Source organism: Dendropsophus ebraccatus, chromosome 1 (genome assembly GCF_027789765.1).
Source record: "Dendropsophus ebraccatus isolate aDenEbr1 chromosome 1, aDenEbr1.pat, whole genome shotgun sequence".
Lineage (NCBI taxonomy): Eukaryota > Metazoa > Chordata > Amphibia > Anura > Hylidae > Dendropsophus > Dendropsophus ebraccatus.
In genome coordinates, this window is record NC_091454.1 from 42,670,410 (window position 1) to 42,693,690 (window position 23,281).

At 45.2% G+C, this 23,281-nt stretch overlaps 1 protein-coding gene across 1 annotated transcript in view; it reads right to left on the reverse strand.

Moving 5' to 3' along the window:
- The window catches only part of DDX46 (DEAD-box helicase 46), a 142,453-nt gene that overhangs the window by 64,244 nt on the left and 54,928 nt on the right, over nucleotides 1–23,281 (reverse strand). The window contains exons 9-14 of the mRNA XM_069969865.1: nucleotides 12,920–13,040; nucleotides 10,071–10,246; nucleotides 9,083–9,204; nucleotides 8,239–8,317; nucleotides 4,272–4,354; nucleotides 779–943 (exon numbers count right to left, since the gene is read on the reverse strand). Coding sequence (XP_069825966.1) covers nucleotides 779–943; nucleotides 4,272–4,354; nucleotides 8,239–8,317; nucleotides 9,083–9,204; nucleotides 10,071–10,246; nucleotides 12,920–13,040 — 746 coding nt within the window. The remainder of the gene's footprint in view (nucleotides 1–778; nucleotides 944–4,271; nucleotides 4,355–8,238; nucleotides 8,318–9,082; nucleotides 9,205–10,070; nucleotides 10,247–12,919; nucleotides 13,041–23,281) is intronic.

The following is a 23,281-nucleotide window of genomic DNA, read 5'->3' on the forward strand; positions in this document are numbered from 1 at the left end:
TCCCATATGATCCTCCAACACTCCAGAGATAGACCTGGCAAAGACTGTCTCCCACTTCACCATATATTTCTAGCGGATTGGGGAATCATCAATAGGTGAACCCAAAATTTTATAAATATCAGAGATCAGCCCCTGCACATTTTATACGGCTATAGCCAATTGCTCAAATGCTGCAGGCATTGGAAACCGTGGTGTATCCCAATAGGGTTGTCATAAAGTGACACAATTGTAGGTACGTAAAGTGCTGCATTATGGGGAGACCATGCTTTTCACGCAAGTCCTCAAGTCATAGGACCAGTTACCTGTCCAGCTCAGCGGTTTCCCAGGATGTTTTAAAAAGATTTCAGTACTTCCTTGGCCTATCAGGTTGCCAGATTTATCACCAATTGAGCATTTATGAAATCAGCTGTGATGCCAGTCTTGGAAACCTACAAGTGTGCAGAATCTACTGGCCCAATTGCAACATCTATGAACAACTGTACAGCAGGATGCAGTATGAAACTAGTATACCTTCATGCCCAACCATATCTCATCTTTTACCTCAAGCAAAATGTGGCCTAACAGGCTGCTAAAACCTTCTTTCAATTTGGTAGTTTTCTCATATACACTTAACTAATATTGTAATTCACACCAAACTAACAATTTCTTCTTGGTGTGTTTTGCTCATCAATTTAGTAAAATGTCAACTTCCAAAGTGAGGGAATTGAACTTATACACTTATACTATGAACAAACGGCTAACTTATTTCTGAAAATAGAGGTTACTTTCACTGTCTTACCACATGCTGTTCCACATCAGAACACACAACACTTCTTCCTCCAACTTGAACTTCAATAGGTTTACTCAGTATTCTTCTGGCTAAAGCTTCCATGGCTCTTGGAAATGTAGCAGAGAACATCACAGTCTGTCTATCTGGTCTCACGTTGTCTATGATTCTCATAACCTGTTAAAATATGAAAATGGCACTATAGGTACCATAGTACAAGGAAAATACGACATGAAATAAGACGTGATGACTCAGATGGGCTCGATTGAATTCAGTTCTGGAGTATGGGCAGGCCAGTCCATTGCATCAATGCTTTTATTGTGCAGGAACCGCTGTCACATCAGCTCCATGAGGCCTAGCATTGTCCTGTATAAAAAGGAACTCATATGCTCTTACAATGGGTCTGAGGATCGTCACCCGGTCCCTAAAGGCAGTCAGGCCCTCGTGCTACCCTTATAGAGACAGTATGAGCAGACATATGGATTTTAGTGACCTGCTGAAGGTAATTTTGCAGGGAACTGGCACTGCTACTCCTTGCAGAAAGGAGAAGGTAGTGTTCCAACTGCTCAGTTGTTACAAAGTTTCCTGGTGTACTGGCCTGTCTCCTGGTATCTGCTGTTAGGTACTGCACTACACAGTGAAGGAAGTTACTCGTTCATTGTGTAGCAGCCGTGATATTTACCTGCAGCTCAGTTCCCATTCAAGTGAATAGGAGCTGAGCTGCAATTACAGCTGTGCATTGCTATGGGCAAAATTTATCAGGTTGTTCTGGGAACAGAGGTGCCAAAGAGTTAACTCCTTGAGGGTTAACTTCCTGGGACTTCTGTTCCCAGACCACCACTGTGGCTTACTAGAAGCTGGGGGTGGGAGGGGAGGAGGGTCACCACAGTGCTGTGCCACCATGGAAACACATTTTCAGTAAAAGAAAAAAAAATAAATAAAATCTACACCTCAGGTCTGCGAGGGGAGAAAGGTCGGCTGCGCACAAATGTGGGAGAATACAAGTGCCAGCTGAAGTAGCAGCCAACGACAGATGATAGCATTGGCTGCGGGATATCCACTCACCCACTACAATGATCTGTCAACGGCGGCTGCTTCATCTGACACTTGCATTATTCCATATCTTCTGCTGTCTCTCCTCTGGCCAACTTAAAGGGCTAAAGGCAGGTGCAACTGCAGCATCTTGAATTTGGCGTCAGCCACTGCAGAATCAGCGGGTGGCGACAGATGACGGAAAACGATTAGCAGCAGCTTGAGGAATGGTACTCGGGGCTCAGGCAGGCCAGCAGCAGTGTCCCCACGTAGGGTAGGACACTGCGCGCAGTGCTGGAGACCGATCGGCAGCAGGCTGGGGAAGGCTTACCAGCACCGGGGCGGGCCGGCAGCCGTGTCTCACATGGCCCCGGGGTAGTAGTGTCGGCTGTTCTAATTTGGACCCGGGTGATTCAGGCCGATCGGCAGTAGCCTGAGGAATGCTACTAAGGCTTTGGCAGGCCAGCGGCATGCAAGAGAAGCATGCCAGCATGATCACTTTAGAAAACGCACAGTGGTTTTTCTCAGTTTTGGGACATATACATAACTAAATCATATTAATAATCTTTTTCCAGTTTTACATAGAGTTTTACATATAGTGAGTGTGTATATATTAATATACTAGAAAATGTACCCGGCGCTGCCCGGGTATAAAGTGTCAGTGTGTTAATTAGATTTCTTCTAAGGTGCCCAGGAGGCCAAGCTAAAAGTATTGTTTCATCTGAGTTAATTAGTGGAATTAGTGTATACCTGTAGTGCATAGTTGGAGGGGTTCTGTATACCCACAATGTATAGTTTTTAGGGATCTCGCATATCTGTAGTGCATAGTTGGGGGGGGCTGTATACCTATAGTGTATAGTTGGGGGGTCCTGTATACCTGTAGTGTGTAGTTGGGGGGGGGGGCTGTATACCTGTAGTGTATAGTTGAGGGAGGTCCTGTATACCTAAAGTGTACAGTTGGTGAAGGTCCTGTATACCTCTACTGTATGGTTCAGAGGGCCTGTATACCTGTAGTATATAGTTGGTGCTGTATACCTGTAATGTATAATTTGTGGAGGTCTTTTATACCTGTAGTTTATAGTTTGAGGGACCTAGATACCTGTAGTGTATAATTGATGGAGGTCTTGTCCTGTATACCTGTATTATAGAGTTGGTGGAGGTCCTGTGCACCTGTAGTATATAGTTATGGGGTCCTGTATACCTGTAGGGTTGTATTTACTATTAGGTACCCATGGTCTGGTGCGTAGGGTAGCACCTTGCACAGGGGCAGTACCCTCCCATTCAGACTTGCCAGAAAATCTGGTGTCTTTTCGAGGGGGGTATGGCGGTATTGGTCAGGTCTGGTATAGCGGTGTTATCCAGTCACAGTGTGTCAGTATTGGTCAGGTCTGGTATGGCGGTGTTATCCATTCACAGTATGGCGGTATTGGTCAGGTGTGGTATGACAGTGTTATCCAGTCACAGTATGGCGGTATTGGTCAGGTGTGGTATGACAGTGTTATCCAGTCACAGTAAGGTGGTATTGGTCAGGCCTGGAGTGGCAGTGTTATCCAGTTACAGTATGGCGGTATTGGTCAGGTCTGGTATAGCAGTTTTTTTCAGTCATAGTATGGTGGTATTGGTCAGGTGTGTTATGACAGTGTTACCCAGTCACAGTTTGGCGGTATTGGTCAGGTCTGGTATGACCGTGTTATCCAGTCACAGTATGGCGGTATTGAACAGGTATGGTATGGCAGTGTTATCCAGACACAGTATGGCTGTATTGGTCAGGTATGGTATGGCAGTGTTATCCAGTCACAGTATTGCGGTATTGGTCAGGCTTGGTGTGGCGGTGTTAAATGTGACGTGTGGAGCTATTACCTACCTATCCTAATGCTAATTGGTGAGTGAGGATGGGGCACCTTCAGGTTTAGTGCTTAGGGCAGCAGCAGCTGGTAATACTGCCCGCCCTGTATACATGTCCTGTATAGATGGAGTAGGGGGTCCTGTATATACATGTACTGTATAGATGGAGTAGGGGGTCCTATATATACATTTACTGTATAGATGGAGTAGGGGGCCCTGTATATACATGTACTGTATAGATGGAGTAGGGGGTCTACCAGTTATTTCTGTGGATGTTGTGAGGCAGCTGCCCTAGCAACCATTCAGATTCCAGCTCCCTGTGAAAATGAAAGCAGTAATCCTATTGGTTGCTAGGGCTCCCGACTGCCGTTTACTGCTGGAGACATGCAGCTAATTATATCAGCTGTGTTTGCAGTGTGGAGATATTCCCAGTCATCTCTATGGGGCGCCGCTCTTCCCCCTCCCCTTCCCCTCCTGTACATCTGGCGGGGACGGGACCTTCGCAATAACTTTTCCGGGCACCCAATGTATTTGTGTGCCAAATTTGGGCTCAAACTGTTCAGGCGTTTGGAAGTCTATACGGGACAGACAGACAGACACTTTCATTTTTATTATATAGATACCTTACCTGTGGCTCAAAACCCATGTCAAACATTCTGTCTGCCTCATCCAGTACAACATATGTAGCTCGACGAAGGTTTGTTACTCGACCTGTACATCAGAAATTTAGAGAAAACAAAAAAGGGTAGAAACATGTTAAAAATAAAAAGTTATTATTCTGTAACTTTTTTTTCTTTTTTTGCTTTAAAATTAAAAATTTCAAAATGGGGAAAAAAAACACCTATAAAATTTTCACTTCACCAAGAACACCCCATATGACTATGTACAAGGCCCTCTGGTATCTGGTTGGGTCAGGCCTACTCTTGCGTACCATCGCATGGCTAGGAGGACCTGTAAATTCAGCCCTCTCCAAGCACACATCTTAAAACTAAGACTGAGGTGGAGCCTGGAGCCACGTCAGGCATTTAATGACAGCGGTCACCTAGGAAAGAACATATTAGAGATTACAGCGCATGTGTGGGAAGCAAAGAGCCAAAATACTAAATGCTTCACTTAAAAATGTCCGCTGGTTACCCTGGAGAACAAATCATACCGATTTAGGGTATATTCACACGAACGGACTCGCAGCGAGATTCTTGCTGCGAGTCCGGCAGGTCCTGGCAGTTCCACACACTATATACTCGCTGCGGTCTGAACGACCGTAGCGAGTATGTAATTCTACCGCCCTTATCCCCTTCTGCTCCCGCCCGGCTCCCCCGCTGTAAGCATATATTACCTCTCCTCGCTGCACGGGCCCGGCGTTCTGCTCTCCTGTACGGCAAATCAGTGTGTTGCCCAGCCGCAGCCACTGATTGGCCGGACGGGAGAGAAGGACGCCGGCCCCGTGCAGCGATGAGAGAGGTAATATATGCTTACAGCGGGGTAGCCGGGCGGGAGCAGAAGGGGTTAAGGGCGGTGGAATGACATACTGAACGACCGCAGCGAGTATATAGTGTGTGGGAACTGCCAGGACCTGCCGGACTCGCAGCGAGAATCTCGCTGCGAGTCCGTTCATGTGAATATACCCTTAAATGTATTACTAATGTTTTAGATGACCAAGATCATGGAAAATAAATTTGCTAAGCAGTGGATAACAAGGTACCCAGAAGTGTTATGACGGAAGAACATACTGTTAAATGCTGCCTTGCAGATTTTATAATTGTCTAGTTTTATTTTCACAGATTTTTTCAATGTTTTTTGGCATTCAGCCTCTTAGAACATTTCATGTCCATGGTATGAAGCATGTGGCAGACTGTCACAAAGTAAAAAAAAAAAAACAAAAGCAAAAAAACATTTTTGTAAACACAAGGACATGGAGATCCGCCCATTATTATCAAAGTTTGATTGCAGCATTTAAAAGGTAAAGACCATATGAGGTACTGGCCTAAAATTACAATTTTCTCTTGAGGCAGCAGATCTTTAAACACCTTACCATACTTCCAGCAGCTTGGTGTTCTAACAAAATGCTGAAAAACCTACCTTACCAGAGAGCTGTCTTGGAACTCCAGGTCTATATATCTTGCACGGATATTTTTTTTTTCCACAGAAGTTAAACAATGTAACAGTTTAGTAAAGGTTTTTGTTTTGCAGAACACAGTGATAAAAACAGTTTCAGCATGCAAATAACTATAGCAAACCCATAAAGTTGAGGAAGTAATATAAAATGTGATAGAGACATTTCACTACAACGTGTGCTTGATCCAAAAAGTGCATTTTTAGAGCTATGATGCATTGTATAAGGACTTCCAAGCACCTTTTATTATAAGTGCATCAGCCTACATATTTTACTAGATAACTTAATTGTTCATAAAGCAAGCACCTTAAAACAAGCATAAAAATATCTGTGGCCACGTTTCACACCATACAGAACAGAGGGAATATTTAAAGCCTGGAATTTGTGTGGTTACAGACTGCCAATATAGCCATGTCCACAAGACCTTGGAATGCCCAATGCCTGGTATTTATTTATGCCAACATGTTTGTGAATGCAGCCCAGCGGAGCCTTGGTTAAAGGCTCAATGAACAATATCTAAGTGGTTAGCACTTTCTGTATGGTATTTGACATTTATATGTGAATGCTGAAGAAATGTATTACCATAATTGCTGGGAAAAAAACCTTTGCATTTCAGCCTATAACTGTAAATAGGGAGCAAAACACTACTGCCCCCTAGCTATCATTTTTTTAAACAAAATACCAAAACATAGCACATGATCTGTTTAGGAAATGGTGTTACATTAAAGAATTTCCACTGGAATAAAATAGTGTGCATACAGCATCAGTATGTTCTTATGTACCTTCATACAGAAATAAATGGCCAGAACCAAATCCATAAGGTCCATTTACGTAAAAGGGAAAACCACACATTATACAAAATAAATATACAAAATAAAAGAAAAAAAAAACTGCCTTGCAATATCTACAATTTTAGGAGATCTATTGCAGGAATGGGGGTTTCCTCTATATAGGGTTGGAAAAAAAACATTACAATTCAGTTGAAAGGGATACATTTTTAGTTGTAATAATTTTTCCAATGTATGTGCCACTTCTTAATATACTGTACACTATTAGGGGACAAACACACTTGCCAGATCCGCAGAGAGTCCTCTCGCTGCGTATTTGCAGCAAGACTCACTGCGGATCCCAACCCTATTCTTTCAATGGCAGACAAAATCGCAGCAGAGATGTACATCCCTGCTGCGATTTTGTCTGCAGCCCGCCCCATTAACCCCCCGGCCGCCAGAGATTATACATTACCGGGTCCCTGATCCTGCTTGCTTCGGGGCAGGAGCGGGGACCCGGTAATGTATAGCCTGGCCGCCCTGATCGCCCCCTCAGCAGCACTGACCGCCCCCCGCAGCAAGATATCCCCCAGCCCCGGCCGCACGACCCCCGCAGCCCCCCACAGACGGCTGGGGGCTGCGGGGGGCAATCGTGTGGTCAGGGCTGGGGGATATCGCGCGGCCGAGGCTGGGGGCGATCATTGTTGCTGAGGGAGCGATCGGGGCGGCCAGGCTATACATTACCGGGTCCCAGCTCCTGCCCCGAAGCAAGCAGGATCGGGGACCTGGTAATCTCCGGCGGCCGTGGGGCTAATGGGGCGGGCTGCAGACAAAATCGCAGCAGGGATGTACATCTCTGCTGCAATTTTGTCTGCCATTGAAAGAATAGGGCTGGGATCCGAAGCGAGTCTCGCTGCAAAAACGCAGCGAGTTAACTCGCTGTGGATCCGGCAAGTGTGTTTGTAGCCTTAGGCTAGGTTCACACACAGTATATTTCAGTCAGTATTTGGTCAGTATTTTGCAACCTCAACCAGGAATGGATTTAAAACACAAATGATCTGTTCACACAATGGTGAAATTGAGTGCATGGCAGCCATATAACAGTAAATAACTGCCATTATTTCAATACAACGGCCGTTTTAAAATAACAGCAAATATTTGCCACTAAATGGCTCAATTTTTAACATTGTGTGAACAGAGCCTGTGTTTTCAATCCACTCCTGGTTGAGGTTGCAAAATACTGACCAAATACTGATTGAAATATACTGTGTGAACCCAGCCTTAGGATGTAAAGATTTATTATAGACCCAATGGTAACACTTTGTTGGGTCTCTTATCCTCAATAATATTAACAAACTATTAGTCTTGGGTGGAAATATTGCAACATAAAGCTAAAAAGACAGCAACAAGCATAATCTTTCACATTCTGTTTACCCCCTTTCCCTGTCATTACAGGGTATATTTTAAAAGGGGACACTCGAACTGTACATTGACAGAATTTGAACAGACAAGCAGCTGGTAATACATAAATAATCTGGCCATAGCAGCTTATTCCATATTGACCTAAACATAGGTGGTATTACCTAGACTCTCATTTTACAGCTCCAATGAGCCCCTTTACTTGGATCTCCAAATAAGTTTTCAAGTACCCAATACACATATATGTGCAAAGTGAATATGAAATAAAAATATTACAATAAAATATAAATGCTCACCATTATTTGCAGCTAACATATCAATCATGCGACCTGGTGTACAGACTATTATCTCTGCACCTCGCTTCAGTTCTGCAATCTGGAAAGAGGCAAGGAAGAAAAAGGAATCGCTAAAAGGTAGTGGAAAGTCGTACATCACTGACCTCAGTAAAAAAAAAAAAAAGCTTTACCCAACTTGGCTATGCTATAATAATAAATCTTTTAGGGTATAAACAGAGAACAGGTCATAAAGGAAAGACTGAGGTTTCACCTCTTTTCAAATCCATTTCTGGCTTTGGTTTAAAAAATCTGTCAGATAAATCTCTGAGTAAACACACTATTAGTGGTAGCACACAGTTAGGGTTTCACTACTGTGCATTTTGTTTACTCTACGCAGTGCAAGCCCATGTTGCCAAACAAAACAGTTTTAAAGCGACTCTGTAACCACAATCTGACCCCCCCCCCCCCAAACCACTTGTACCTTCGGATAGCTGCTTTTAATCCAAGATCTGTCCTGGCAGCGCTGTGTCTAACGGCCGGGGCTTACATTTGTATATGCATTAGGCAGGCACAACCTCTCTGTCCTTCCTCCCCACCCTCCTTATCATTACGAATGCTTCAGGCAGATTGCTTCCTATTCCCCATCTGTGTGCATATTGAACATGGGCTGGATCATTAAGACACCTGTGCAAAGCTCAAACAGCAGTAAATGTTCCTGGATCATTCCTAATGATGAAGAGGGTGGGGAGGGGGGTCAGATTGTGGGTACAGAGTCGCTTTAACAGGAATACCCCATGATCTTTCAATTTGTGCAATAAAAAAAAAATACCACCACTTCATTTTACAGGAACAAATTTTCTGATACCTGTTCACTAATGCCCGTTCCTCCATATACACAAACTACTCTGAGGCCAAGCGTCTTGGAGAATTTCTTGCATTCTTTTGTTATTTGTAATGCCAGTTCTCTTGTAGGCGTCATTATAACCGCTAAAAAGATAATACAACATCAGTTACATGATTACACAATGTTATAAATCTTGTAAGCCCCTTCCCCATTATCCAAATGTGAGATTACATATTACGATATGGGAAGTAATGTTTGTCAGATAAATATCTAATAGCAGCCTATGGTCTTCTAGCTGACATTGCCCACTACACACATTACAGGAAGCGCACTGCGCTAATGATTCTTAGGAGTTGTCTGTATGAGCTGTTATTAAAAGGGGTATTCCGGGGAAAAGTAGGATATTGCAGGTGGTCCGAGCCCTAAACCCCCTGGCAATCTCTGAATCGCACCCCGGCTGGCTCTGTTATGAATAGTGCTCCCGGGGGGGGGTTGTCGGGACCTGCAGCTCTATTCATTCCTATGGAGTGCCAGAAGAGCGCTGCACTCGGCTATTTCTGACACCCCATAGGAAGGAATAGAGCCACGGGTCACGTGCCAGACCCGCGGCTCTATTCATAACAGGCCGGCCGGGGTCAGATACGGAGATCGCAAGGGGTTTAGGGGTCGGAACCCTATGCAATCTTCTACTTTTCTCCTATCCTGTGGATAGGGGAATAGTGAATTTTCCTCAGAATACCTCTAAGCTCAGGGAAGTTTGCCATCACCTACTAATAAAGGCAGCAGGACATATAAATCAACTTAAATATACCACAGGAGTATGGACATACAACTGTACGTACAGAAGTATTTAAAAAGACAGCTGTCCTAAGCTTTACAGGTGGTGGGAGATGGGAGGGAAGGCCTTGATTTACCATTCAGGAATGGGGAGAAGTTGTTTTCAATGACTGACTATTTTAGGGAAAAGATTAAGTCTGAAGAACTTGCAGAATTTGCTAAGATCACGTACCAATCGGTCCTTCCCCTTCTTCTAGAGGTCTCTGGTCCATAATATGGCGAAACATTGGCAAAAGGAAAGCAATTGTTTTTCCACTTCCAGTTTTGGCAATGCCAATCAAATCACGACCAGACATGATTGCAGGAATAGCTTGTGCTTGGATTGGTGTTGGTTTTTCATACGCATGTCTGACAGAAAAGAGGATGAACACATTAAGCTAAAAATAATTTTAAACTAATTTGCTTTCAGTTTAACTGTGTTAAATTTCAGTCAGTAATTGGGCTCAACAACATCATCAAACTATTACAGTAAACTTAAATCCTGTTGATACAATGCAGTATTTAACTCATATTTGTAAAAAAAAAAGTGCTGTTCCTAGTTTATCTGCAGCAGCTGTATACAGCATACCAACTCCTTTTATCACGGTGCCCATTCTCTTCTCTTGCCTAGAACTTAAAGTGTTGACAAACCCATGGACTGGGTTGTAGTGAGCCTTATGAGGGGATAACCATCACTTTCCTTGACAATAAGCTATTTTGTGAAAATCATGGCAAACACTGAAAAACCGCTGCAAAAATGCAATGAATGAGGTCATATTGAAGTTATACAAATCCCACACGGTCTATGCCAAGTAGTTGCTTGCCTGCATCCTCAAGGGTCATCAATACCTACCCTTACTAGACTCCAAAACAGCTTCTGATCTTCTGATTATCTGTGCCCACTACCTGGATGCAGGACTCCATAATGAGATTTCTAACCGAGGACTGCTTATGCATCATCTCCATATAATTCCCTGACGAACCTATGCACACCACATGGGGGGAAAGCATCGGCAGTGGAACCACAAAACTGTCTGAAGACTTCTTGACGATATATAGAGTGTACTTAAATTTAATCAACAACTTAAAGGGGTTATCCAGAGAACAAAAATTTCTTTCAAATCAACTTGTGGCAGAAAGTTATATTGATTTGTAATTTACTTCTATGTAAAAATCTCAATACTTCCCATACTTATTAGCTGCTGTATGTCATGCAGGAAATGTTGTTTTATTTTCAGTCTGACACAGTTCTGTCTGCTGACATCTCTGGGCCAGACATGACCTCTGTCTCGGTTTTCTATGAATCCCCATAGTAAACCTCTCCTGCTCTGGACAATTCCTGTCTAGGCCAGAGATGTCAGCAGAGAGCACTATGTCAGACTAAGAATAAAACAACACTTCCTGCATGACATACAGCAGCTAATATAGGAAGACTTGAGATTTTATTAATAGAAAAAAAAATTACAAATCTAAATAACTTTCTGTCACCAGTTGTTTCCGCTGGACCCCTTTAATTATTTCTGAGCACACAACTAATATAACTGATGGCACAACCCAATTCTCTCAACTAATGATCCAGTCTCTCTCATTCTGACCCCACACCCTGTGACGGTCTCCCAGTGTAGGGGTCATTTCCCATCTGGTAAGGGGATGACTGACCCAGCTGTCTCCCATGTATGTTAGGCAGGGCTTAATAGGGTAAGCTCCCTGACAGTACCTTAGCCTGTTGCCTTGCCTACTACAAGATTCAAATTTATTTGTACATTTATACCTTTGCACTCAATAAATCTATGCTTGCACTACTTTTAAGTCGACCACGTTAGTCATTTCTTTAATTATCTTCTAAGTAACTAGATATGTGGAGACTACTTTTACCTAATTTTTGGTAGTTCTCTTCCTTTAATCATTGGTGATCAGATTATGACTGCTACTTAAAGCGTAACTATAATTTCAGTAGCCAAAAAATGAAATTCTTAAAATAAAAAGCCCACGTGTTACCCTTTAAAAAGAGCCCTAAACTGCGTTGATGGCATGTACGCTCGCTGAGATATCCCCAGTTGTTTGGCTCAAAAGAATAAATGAATTTTTCTCCTGGCTGAGAGAAAGTGAGCGTGGTCTCTCATCTCCCTGGCTGGCTCCCTCCATTCACTGACCAGCACCTTAGCAGATGTATCACACATAGGAGGATCAGATACAGCCCCAACATACAGTATCACAATCTAAGATTAGATACAGAGCCCCAGCAGATGGTATCAGACACAGTGGGATTAGATACACTCATCTGCTCTCATAACACTGTAGGATAATGTCAGCCATGGAGGTGGGGACACCTGCTGCAGACATCTGATAGTGAATGTTATATGTACTATGGAAGGACTACAGCTGTGTTGTGCTGGGACTTTTAGTCCTCCCCTCAGTGACTCACCCACTCTCCCTCATGCAGCACATTGGAGTCATGGTGGCACTGGATACACTTGTCCCTCCATCCAGCTCTTCCCCTGCGCTGCTCCTCACACACAACACCCTCAGCTCTGCTTAGTCACCTCTGTGAGGGGAGGAGGGAGAACCTGCTGCTAGAAGGTGCGGGGGGGGGGGGAGGTTTTGTTTCTGTTTCTCCCTGTGTCAGGGCTGTTATCTGATGCTGCTGTCAGAGTCTGTACACTACGTACGGATCTGCAGGGAGGGGGCGTGTCCAGCAGGAATGCAGAAATAAGTCAGAGGCAAAGAGCTCTGACGGGACTTTTGGCTTTATGTATTTAAAAAACTGTTCATTTTAGGTTATTAATGTATATTGCAAAAAGTCTTATCATGACCTAAGCTAACTAAAACTGAAAGGTCAAAATATTTTATAGTTGCGTTTTAAGATGCTGCCCACCGGCAGACAGCAATCATGATCTTATGACATGGCATCAATATAAATACCATAACATAGATGTAGAAACCAAATCAGGAACAAACTGATTACAGGCAACGTCATTAGACTGATTTTTCTATTTCAGTGAACACTATTCAAGCAGTGTTACTACACAGATAACTCCTTACTTTTTAAGAGAATTCAGAATCTTCATAGATATGCCACACTGCACCCAGGTTTTAATCGGTTTAGGACAATTCTTCCCTTTAACTGTAATTCCTTCAAGTTCAAGTCTGAACGCATTGACCTCTGGCAAGAAAGAAAAAGTTAAGTGATAACATGTTACCGAAAGAATAAAAAATTAGGCAAAGTCCCAACATTTAACCCTTTGAGGACCAGGCCCAAAATGACCCAGTGGACCGCGCAAATTTTGATCTTAGTGCTTTCGTTTTTCCCTCCTCCCCTTCTAAGAGCTCTAGCACTCTCAGTTTTCTATCTACAGGCCATGTAAGTGCTTGTTTTTTACAGGAATAGTTGTACTTTGTAATGGCGTCATTCATTTTACCATAACATGTATGATGGAATTCCAAATATATTATTTATGAAGATATAAATAGGTGAAATCGTAAGAAAGAATGCAATATGGTAACGTTTGGGGGGTTCCTGTGTCTACGTAATGCACTATATGGTAACAGCGACATGACACTATTATTCTATAGGTCAGTCCGAACACAACCATATGCAGGTTACACAGATTCTCTAATGTTATATATATTTTTTTTTATGAAATCCTTTTTTTTGGCAATTAAATATTAATAAAAAAAGCCTATTGTGACGCTTATAACGGTTTTATTTTTTCACCTATGGGGCTGTATGGGGTGTCATTTTTTCCGCCATGATCTCTAGTTTTTATTAATACCATATTTGTGAAGATCGGACGTTTTGATCACTTTTTATAGATTTTTTTAAATATATAATGTAACAAAATCGGTAATCTGCGCACTTTTTCCCCTCTTTTCGTGTTAGCTGTTTACCGGTCGCAATGACGCTTGTTATATTTTAATAGATCGGACAATTACGCACGCTATGGTATATTATATGTTTATCTATTTATTCATTTTCATATGTTTTATTTATATAATGGGAAAGGGGGGTGATTTAGACTTTTATTGGGGGAGGGGTTTTGGGGTAGTGTAATAGTGTTTTGAACTTTTTTTTTTTTTACACTTTTGAAGTCCCTTTGGGGGACTTGTACATACAGTACTTTGATTTATAGACTGATGAATGCTATGCCGTAGGCATAGCATTGATCAGTGTTATCGGCGATCTGCTCATTGAGCCTGCCTGTGCAGGCTCAGTGTAGCAGATCGCCGATCGGACCGCATGGAGGCAGGTAAGAGACCTCCAGCAGTCCGTTTCAACGATCAGGACCCCCGCAGTCACACTGCAGGGGTCCCGATCGGTAAGTGACAGGGGACTCCCCCTGTCACTTACACTTAAACGCTGCGGTCGCGCCGCGATCGCGGCGTTTAAGGGGTTAATGACACGCGGCAGCGCGATCGCTGCAGCGTGTCATTACCGGTGAGGTCCCGGCTGCTCACTGCAGCCGGCCCCCACCTCCTATGAAGCGCGCTCCGCTCCGGAGCGCGCTTCATAGCGGGAATAACACCCATGACGTAAGGTTACGTCATGGGTCGTCTGGGGACAGACTTCCATGACGTAACCCTACGTCCAGGGTCGTCTAGGGGTTAAAGAGAAAAAACAGCCTAGATTTCAATGTGTTAAAGGAAATCTGTCAGAAGATTTATGCTGTCTGATCCACATTAAATGCTGACATGCTTTCTGATTACTAAAAACATACGTTTTTCTCTGAAATACTGCAGCGTTTGAGAGCAAAACTTTGTTAAAACAAAGCTTTACTACTTGGTAAGTGTTGAAGAGGCGGTCTTCCAGGCTTCTCTCTGCTTGACAGACAGGTCTCTCATTATTCCCAAAACAAGGGGAACTGAAAGACGTACAAGTCAATAAGAATGAGAAAACTGCCTTCTACTACTATTACACAAAGCAAAAAAGAATAAGCCTATAGCAGAACAGGCGCACACCCAAATAATGAAAAATAAATACATCTTTATTAACCCCTTCCCCCAATATGACGTCCAGGGACGTCATGAAAAGCAGTGGCAGAACGCATCATAACGTCCCTGGACGTCATGGCTTCCCTGCTTCCTCTGTCCCTAGGTGAGATCGGGAAGCAGGAGGAGGCTGTGTCACACAGCCTCCTCCTGCTGCCACTGCCCGGAGGGGAGCCGCGCTCCCCCCCCGGGCAGTTAACCCCATAAACGCTGCGGTCAATGCGACCGCAGCGTCTATGGGGGGTTTCAGTGTCCCCCGCCGATCGCCGGGGGGAGGCTGCAGAACGGTTCCCCCCCCCCACCGCCACTCAATGTGTGTCCCCTGGCCCCCTCCCCTCGTCCCCCGATACCGGCGGATCGCCGCTACTACCGTTTTAGCGGCGATTCGCCGGTACCGGGCATTACCGGCGCCGCCGATAGCTTTCATCTCCCCCCACCGTGAATCCACGGTGGGGGGAGATGAAAAATATCCCCTCAGACCCCAGATCAGCCCCCCGATCACCCTACCTGGGCGGCCATCAGATCCAAAATGGCCACCCCCATACCTGCGAACAAACGATGTTTGTTCGCAGGGATGGAAATTAATTAGTGATCAAAGCCTCATGCTCTCCGCCACCGGAGGTAGCGGAGAGCATGGGGCAGTGATCGGGGACCCCCCCATGTGGTCCCGGAGCAGGCGATCAGCGGTATATACTATATACCGCCGATCGCCTGTTCCCAGTGCTGATCAGCACTTTTTATCCCCTGTCACCATAAATCATTGGTGACAGGGGATAAAAAGTGTCACCGTGCCCCCCCCCCCAAGTCGCCCCCCCACCCCCCCAGTCACCCCCCGTCCCCCAGTCACCCCCCCCCCCCTTCCCCACATACGTTACCTGATCCACGGAGGTCCGTCCTCCTCGACGTCCAGGCTGATTCTGAAGTGCGCATGCGCTCCAGAATCAGTTATCTCAGAAAATTTAAAGTGACAGAGACCAATTTGGTCTCTGTCACTGAACTATGATTACTGTGATAGAAAATATCACAGTAATCATAGTAATACAGTGAAAATTAATGTATAAAGTACAAAAAGTGAAAAACATACAAAAAAATAAAACACACTTTTTATTATAGTAATAATTGCAGTTTACTCCCAGATTACCCCTAGCCCCCCCAAATTACCCGTAACCACCGCAGGTTGCCCATATCCGCCCCAGATAGCCCGTAATCACCGCGCATTGCCCATAACCACCGCACATTGCCCATAACCACCGCACATTGCCCATAACCACCGCACATTGCCCATAACCACCGCACATTGCCCATAACCACCGCACGTTGCCCATAACCACCGCACGTTGCCCATAACCACCGCACGTTGCCCATAACCACCGCACGTTGCCCATAACCACCGCACGTTGCCCATAACCACCGCACGTTGCCCATAACCACCGCACGTTGCCCATAACCACCGCACGTTGCCAGTGAGCCCCTCCAGATGGTCCGTAATCAGCCCCGATTGCCCGTAACCCCCCCATATTGCACGTAACCACTGCACGTTGCCTCTAACTCACACACGTTGCCAGTGACCCCCTCCAGATTGCCCGTAACCACACCAGATTGCCGTAACCACCCAAAATTACATGTACCCACCCCTGATTACGTATAAGCACTTCAGTTTATCCGTAAACACCCCAGATTGTCTGTAACCACCCCATGTTGCCCGTAACCACCGCAGATTGTCTGTAACCCCCCCAGGTTGCCCCTAATCACATGTAATTCCCACCAGATTGCCTCTGACCACCGCACATTGCCTATAACCACCGCACGTTGCCTATAACCACCGCACGTTGCCCATAACCGCCGCACATTGCCCATAACCGCCGCACGTTGCCCATAACCACCCCAAATTGCCAGTGACCCCCTCCAGATGGTCCGTAATCAGCCCCGATTGCCCGTAACCCCCCATATTGCACGTAACCACTGCACGTTGCCTCTAACTCACACACGTTGCCAGTGACCCCCTCCAGATTGCCGTAACCACCCAAAATTACATGTACCCACCCCTGATTACCTATATGCACTTCAGTTTATCCGTTACCACCCCACGTTGCCCGTTACCACCCCACGTTGCCCGTTACCACCCCAGATTATCCGTTACCACCCCACATTACCTGTAATCTCATTTTTTTATTGTATTTTAGTAACTGCGCTATTCTAATAACCATTACTAGCTGCGGTTTTGCTCCAGCAAATTGGCGCTCCCTTCCTTCTGAGCCCTGCTGTGTGCCCATACAGTGGTTTATGCCCACATATGGGGTACTGTTTTACTCAGAAGAAGCTGCGTTACAGATTTTGGGGTACATTTGTTCTCCCATTCCTCGTGAAATTGAGAAATTTTAAACTAAACAAACATATATTGGAAAAATTCGAGTTTTTAAATTTTACTGTCTTATTTTGAATACGTTCCTCTAATACCTGTGGGGTCAAAATGGTCACCACACCCCAAGATGAATTCTTTGAGGGGTGTACTTTCCAAAATGGGGTGACTTTTGGGGGGGGGGTTCTCTTCTACGGACACTACAGGGGCTCTGCAAACGCACCTGGCGCTCAGAAACTTCTTCAGCAAAATCTGAACTGAAAATGCTAATTGGCGCTCCTTCCCTTCTGAGCCCCGCTGTGTGCCCATACAGTGGTTTATGCCCCCATATGGGGTACCGTTGTACTCAGGAGAACCTGCGTTACAAATTTTGGGGTGCGGATTGTCTCATGTTCCTTGTGAAATTGAGAAATTTTAATCTAAACATATATATTATTGGAAAATTAAAATTTTCGATTTTTTTAAGGCCTAATTGTGAATACTTTCCTCCAGCCCCTGTAGGGTTAAAATGCTCATTTTACCCCTAGATTAATTCTTTAAGGTGTCTAGTTTCCAAAATGGGGTCACAAAAAAAATCAGTTTTGGAAACTTTCACAAAATGTGATAATTTGCTAATAAATTTCTAAGCCCCATAACAGCCTAAAAAAGTAAAATATGTTTCCCAAATTATGCCAGAATAAAAAGGACATATTGGTAATGTGATTTAATAACTAATTTATGTGCTATGACTTCCTTTTTTAGAAGCAGAGAATTTCAGAAGTTCATAAAATGCAAAATTTTCAAATTTTTCATGATATTTTGATGTTTTTCACAAAAAACACACAAAGTAATGACCAAATTTTGCCACTAATATAAAGTGCCATATGTGACGAAAAAACAATCTCAGAATCGCTAGCATACGTTAAAGCATCACTGAGCTATAAGCGCATAAAGTGAGACAGGTCAGATTTTGAAAAATGAGCCTGGTCATTAAGGCCAAAACAGGCTGCGGAGGCAAGGGGTTAAGCAACATCATAAACATTACACAATAGCAATTGAACTAGAATCCCTATACATAATTAAAAACATTTAAAAACAAACAACGTGGGAGTCCCAGACAATACAAGGAAAACCCCCAGGGCCTACAACCCAATTAAGAATGTAAACCAACCTACCCAAGTAAATGAATAAATGCCTATATACACAGAAAAAACACCATGATAATAATTACAAAAGTGCTATACCTCAAAGTGCAAAGAATTTATAAATATCTTAAAGCTTAATTCAAAAAGACCCAAATACTGCATGTTCAAGTGTAAAAAAAAAAACTATAAAATTCATTCATGAATGAGCAAACAATTCATATCACCATATGCATGGGAGGGGAGGAAAAATTGGGGTGACCCATAATGCCCAATTGCTATTGTGTAATGTTTATGATGTTGCTTAATAAAGATGTATTTATTTTTCATTATTTGGGTGTGCGCCTGTTATGCTATAGGCTTATTCTTTTTTGCTTTGTGTCATAGTTGTTGGTCTAGTAAGCCTTAGGCAGCACCCCTGTCTAGTAGTGCAGTCTCCTTTTCTAGGGTTTTACATTCTGTAGTTTTTAAAGGTAAAAATGTGTTGCTACCCATGGTTCAGGCAAAAGCTCTACCAACTTGTAAAGTAATCCCCTATTCACAGGAAACATAAGCTAAATGATATTATTCTGACGTCTGGGACACCCAAGAATCACAAAGTTGGAGATAATACCCCTTAAATTCATTTTCACCCCTAGCGATATTTATTGTTTGCCAGGCACAATCAACCATTATGCTACAACAGTCTAAACATGTGCAGCCCTACAGGCAATTCACATGGGCATATTGTACCTGTGTCCGTATCTGGGAGGGGACAAAATTTTTACTCAAGGAGAGCGTCATAAGGCTATGTTCCCATGATTGGTTGTTAAACAACGGTTGGAGAGGGCGGAGCCTGACTGAGCATATAGCCGGACGCACGCCGTTACAGCTCCGGCATACCGGCGACTTTCCTGGGCTTCTGCGGGCTCCTTTGTCGGTGCACACTCTCCCCTCCTGTGCCGGAACCTCCCAGTAGTAGTGGAGCAGCAGCTATGGCGGGCGGCACCACCCGAAAGAACACCCGGGACACCAGAGATCCGGCGGGGCGCAGGTCCAGAGGCATCCAAAATGGCGCCGGCAGCCATATAGCCACACCGAAGCGAGCAGCACAGACCACTCCTGGAGGCGTTACCTCTATATTGGCGGCATTTGCCAGACCGCATTCAGAGGGTAAGGAGCGCAGCCCTGTGACTCCCCAACCCCCCGAACTCAGCCACAGGACTCTGACAATTATCGGGCCCGGAGTCCCCCCCAGCAATGGCGCAGCAACATGTGGCGCAGGTACACAGGGAGGAGGAGGAAGTAGACGAGGAGCTGCCTGAACCTACCCTGCGTGAGGTGTTTTAGGCTAAGGGGAATCTTGCTATAGCTGCCCTACAACAACAAGTGGGCACAATACAGGAGGAGTTGTCCTTTATGAGACAAAATGTGCAGAAAGTGAGTGAGAAAATGGTGGCTGCAGAGGGCAGGATCAGTGACTTGGAAGACAAAATGGCCCCTGTTGTCAGAGATACACGCAGGCATGACCAACAACTATCTGCACTTATCCTTAAGGCTGATGATTTGGAGAACAGGCTCCGGCGCAATAATGTGCGCATTGTGGGGGTCCCTGAGAAAATTGAGGGCTCGGATCCCACACGATTTTTTTGAAAATTGGATCAAAGACACTTTTGGGGATGATACGCTGTCACCCTTGTATGTTGTGGAGAGGGCCCACCGTGTCCCCACCCGTCCGCTGCCACCTGGATCGCCTTCGTGTTCAGTACTGGTGAAACTTCTTCATTACAGAGACAGGGATGCCATCTTGCAAGCTGCACGTAACAAGCCTGACATAGCCTTTAACCTTTAACGGTCAACGCATTTCCTTTTACCCAGATTACTCTGCTGAGATTCAGAAGAAGCATGCAAGATTTATAGAGGTCAAGCACATGCTGCGGCAACTTCAAGTTTCTTATGCAATGCTGTATCCTGCTAAACTGCGGGCCTTTGCTATGGGCGAAACGCACTTTTTCATGGTGCCCAAGGATGCCGCACGATGGCTTGAAACGCACCAACAGTTGCGACAAAGTATGCACCAGGACTGACAAGTGCCTCCACTCCCGCCTGTATGACAGGTGCACCGTTTTCATTAGTTCTATGGTTACACCTTTAAAGATGGAGCCCGCAGTTGCATACATGTATCCTATTATTGCGGGGCTGTGCGTTTAGTCCACTTGCTGCTAGACTTTGCTTAGTAGTGTGGAGGACTGATTGTCCCATCTATCTGCACTTAGTGGATAGATCACTGTTTCTTACTCTATTTTTTCTTTTTTCTCTTTGTCTCATCTGACAAAAGATACGACCCAGTATCTGCAAAGAGCATGGGTCGGTTGGTGCTACCATTCCTTTTTATCGCAATACTCTAGAGGGGTCAGCATACTAATACACAAAAATATCCCCTTTGATTGTTTAGAGGTTAAAACCGACTCTCAGTGCCAATTTGTATGTCTCTATTGCTCTATATATGCTGTGAAATATGTGCTATGTGCGGTATACATACTACCACCTTATAATAGCTCTGTTTTAAAAGAGGTGTTAGCCTTTGGTGCCGCACACCCGGATGCCTCACTGCTCGTCATAGGAGACTTGAACAATGTAATGGACAGCCTTCTAGACAGGGTATCTTTGACACCAGGTATCACTACGGATAGACACAGTTCCTTAGGAGCTTTTATATTAGAAGTAGCTTTGTTTGATATCTGGCGGGCACGGCATCCTGGTGTGCGGGCCTACTCTTGCTATTCTGCCTCGCATGGCAGTTTGTCTCGTGTGGATATGGTGCTTGGAGATACCAGAGTTCTCACACAGGTACTGGAAGTAGAATACCTCCCCCGTACACTGTCTGACCACTCCCACCGACACTGGTTCTGGCGCACCCCGGGGTGTGGCGAACTACGGTTCCAGTATGGCGATTGAACCCCCACTGGTTGTCTGTTCTAGATGTTCCTGGTATACATATAACAATAGAAGATTATTTTAGAATAAATGCGGGTACGGCCTCACCGCAAATAGAATGGGATGCGATGAAAGCATGCCTGCGGGGTTATTTTATACAACAAGTTACCCGTACTAAGAGGGAAAGAGGCAGTCTCCAGGCGGCTTTGCAAAATTCACTTATACAGGCAGAGGCTCTTCGCACTACACGAGGGATGCACTACACGTACGGCTAACAGATTGAGGGAGGCCCAACGAGCTCTCACTGACTTTGATTTAGAGTCTGCAGCTCATAAAAGGAACTCTGCCAAACATATGTTTTTTTGTGGAGGGTGAGCGAATGGGTCACTTACGCTCGGTAATTTCCAGAGCTCAGCAGGGTCCTGCCTTCTTAACCTCTTAAGGACCCATGACGTACCGGCACGTCATGGATCACTGTCACTTAAGGACCCATGACGTACCGGTACGTCGGCCCTTTAAACGGGCGCCGCGGCCGGCCGGGTCCCGATCGGGGGAGATAGCCTGCTATAATACATAGCTGGCCATCTCTCCCTGTCGGCATGGAGGGTTGTTAACCCCCCCCCATGCCGACGATAGCCGCTATTGGCTGATAAGCCCATAGCGGCGATCGGAACCTTTCCGGGCCATCGGTGGCCCGATGACCCGGAAAAAAATGGCGGTCGGTGCTGTCCGAGGACGGCACCGACCGCCATTACTGTAAAAAGTAATGGTGGTCACGGTACCACCGTCCCGATCGCCGTTCACGGCGATCAAAGTCCCCACAAGTAATAAATACCTGCTCCGGACCCCTCAGCTAGGTAGCTGAGGGGTCCGGAGCAGGTATTTGTACATTACTCACCTGTCCCGGGGTCCTGATCGGCGTCTTCCGGGTTCCCGGCGTCCTCTTCATCTTGTCGGGACTTCGGCTTCTTCCGTGAGTCCCTATCGGCTTTTTCCGGCTCCAGCGTCGTCTTTTTTCGTATTTTTCCGACTCCAGCGTCGTCTATTTTCGGATCTTGCGCTCTGCTGCCCCCTAGCGGCTGATAAGTGTAATACACGTATCAGCCACTACAGGGATGTTCAGAATGTAGTAAAAAAAAAAATTTTTTTCCCAATTTTTTTTTTTCTATTTTCCGCACCCTATCGCCGCTGAGTGTTGATCAGCATCGCACGAAAGTGCGCTGCTAATCAGCAACTCCTCCTTTTTGGCGTAGGGTGTTTTTTTTTTATATCCTACTGCCACGGTCTGCTGATAAGTGCCGAACATAAGTGCGGCATTTATCAGCAACACCATTTTTGGCGTAGGTTTTTTTTGTATACTTACTGTAAAAAACACGTAAAAAAACACTACATTACACCACACTACATTGAATAAAGTTTTACACTACACCACTACATACCCCATATACCAATCCCCATATAAAGATGGCCCCCAGGGTGTTTTCGGTATCGGACGCATACATTATTATTGCCTCCGACACCGAAACAGCCAGTGAGGATGAATGGGGGGTACTTTGTTCCTCCATTCATCCTCATCCTCCTCATCATCCAGTGACGTGTCTGGGAGTAGCGTAGCGTACGCTGCCCCCCAGACACGTCTTTTCTGCCAGTACCGTCCCAATAAGAGATGACGGTATGGCGTGAAATTCTACAAACTCTGTGAGAGTACCTCAGGGTACACTTACAGATCCAGGGTACGTGCACACTGCGGAATGGCGAAGGATAACCCTTCGTGCATTCCGCAGCTGGCACCCGCCGGCGGACTGATGCAGGGGCGCGTCTCCGCCCGTGTCATAGACTCTATCCTATGCATGGGCGGATTCCATCATCCGTCATTCCATCAACACGTTGGACGCAGAGCGGAATCCGCCCGTGCATAGAATGGAGTCTACGACACGGACGGAGACGTGCGCCCGCATCAGTCCGCCGGCGGGTGCCAACTGCGGAATGCACAAAGGGTTATCCTCCGCAGTTGCACGTACC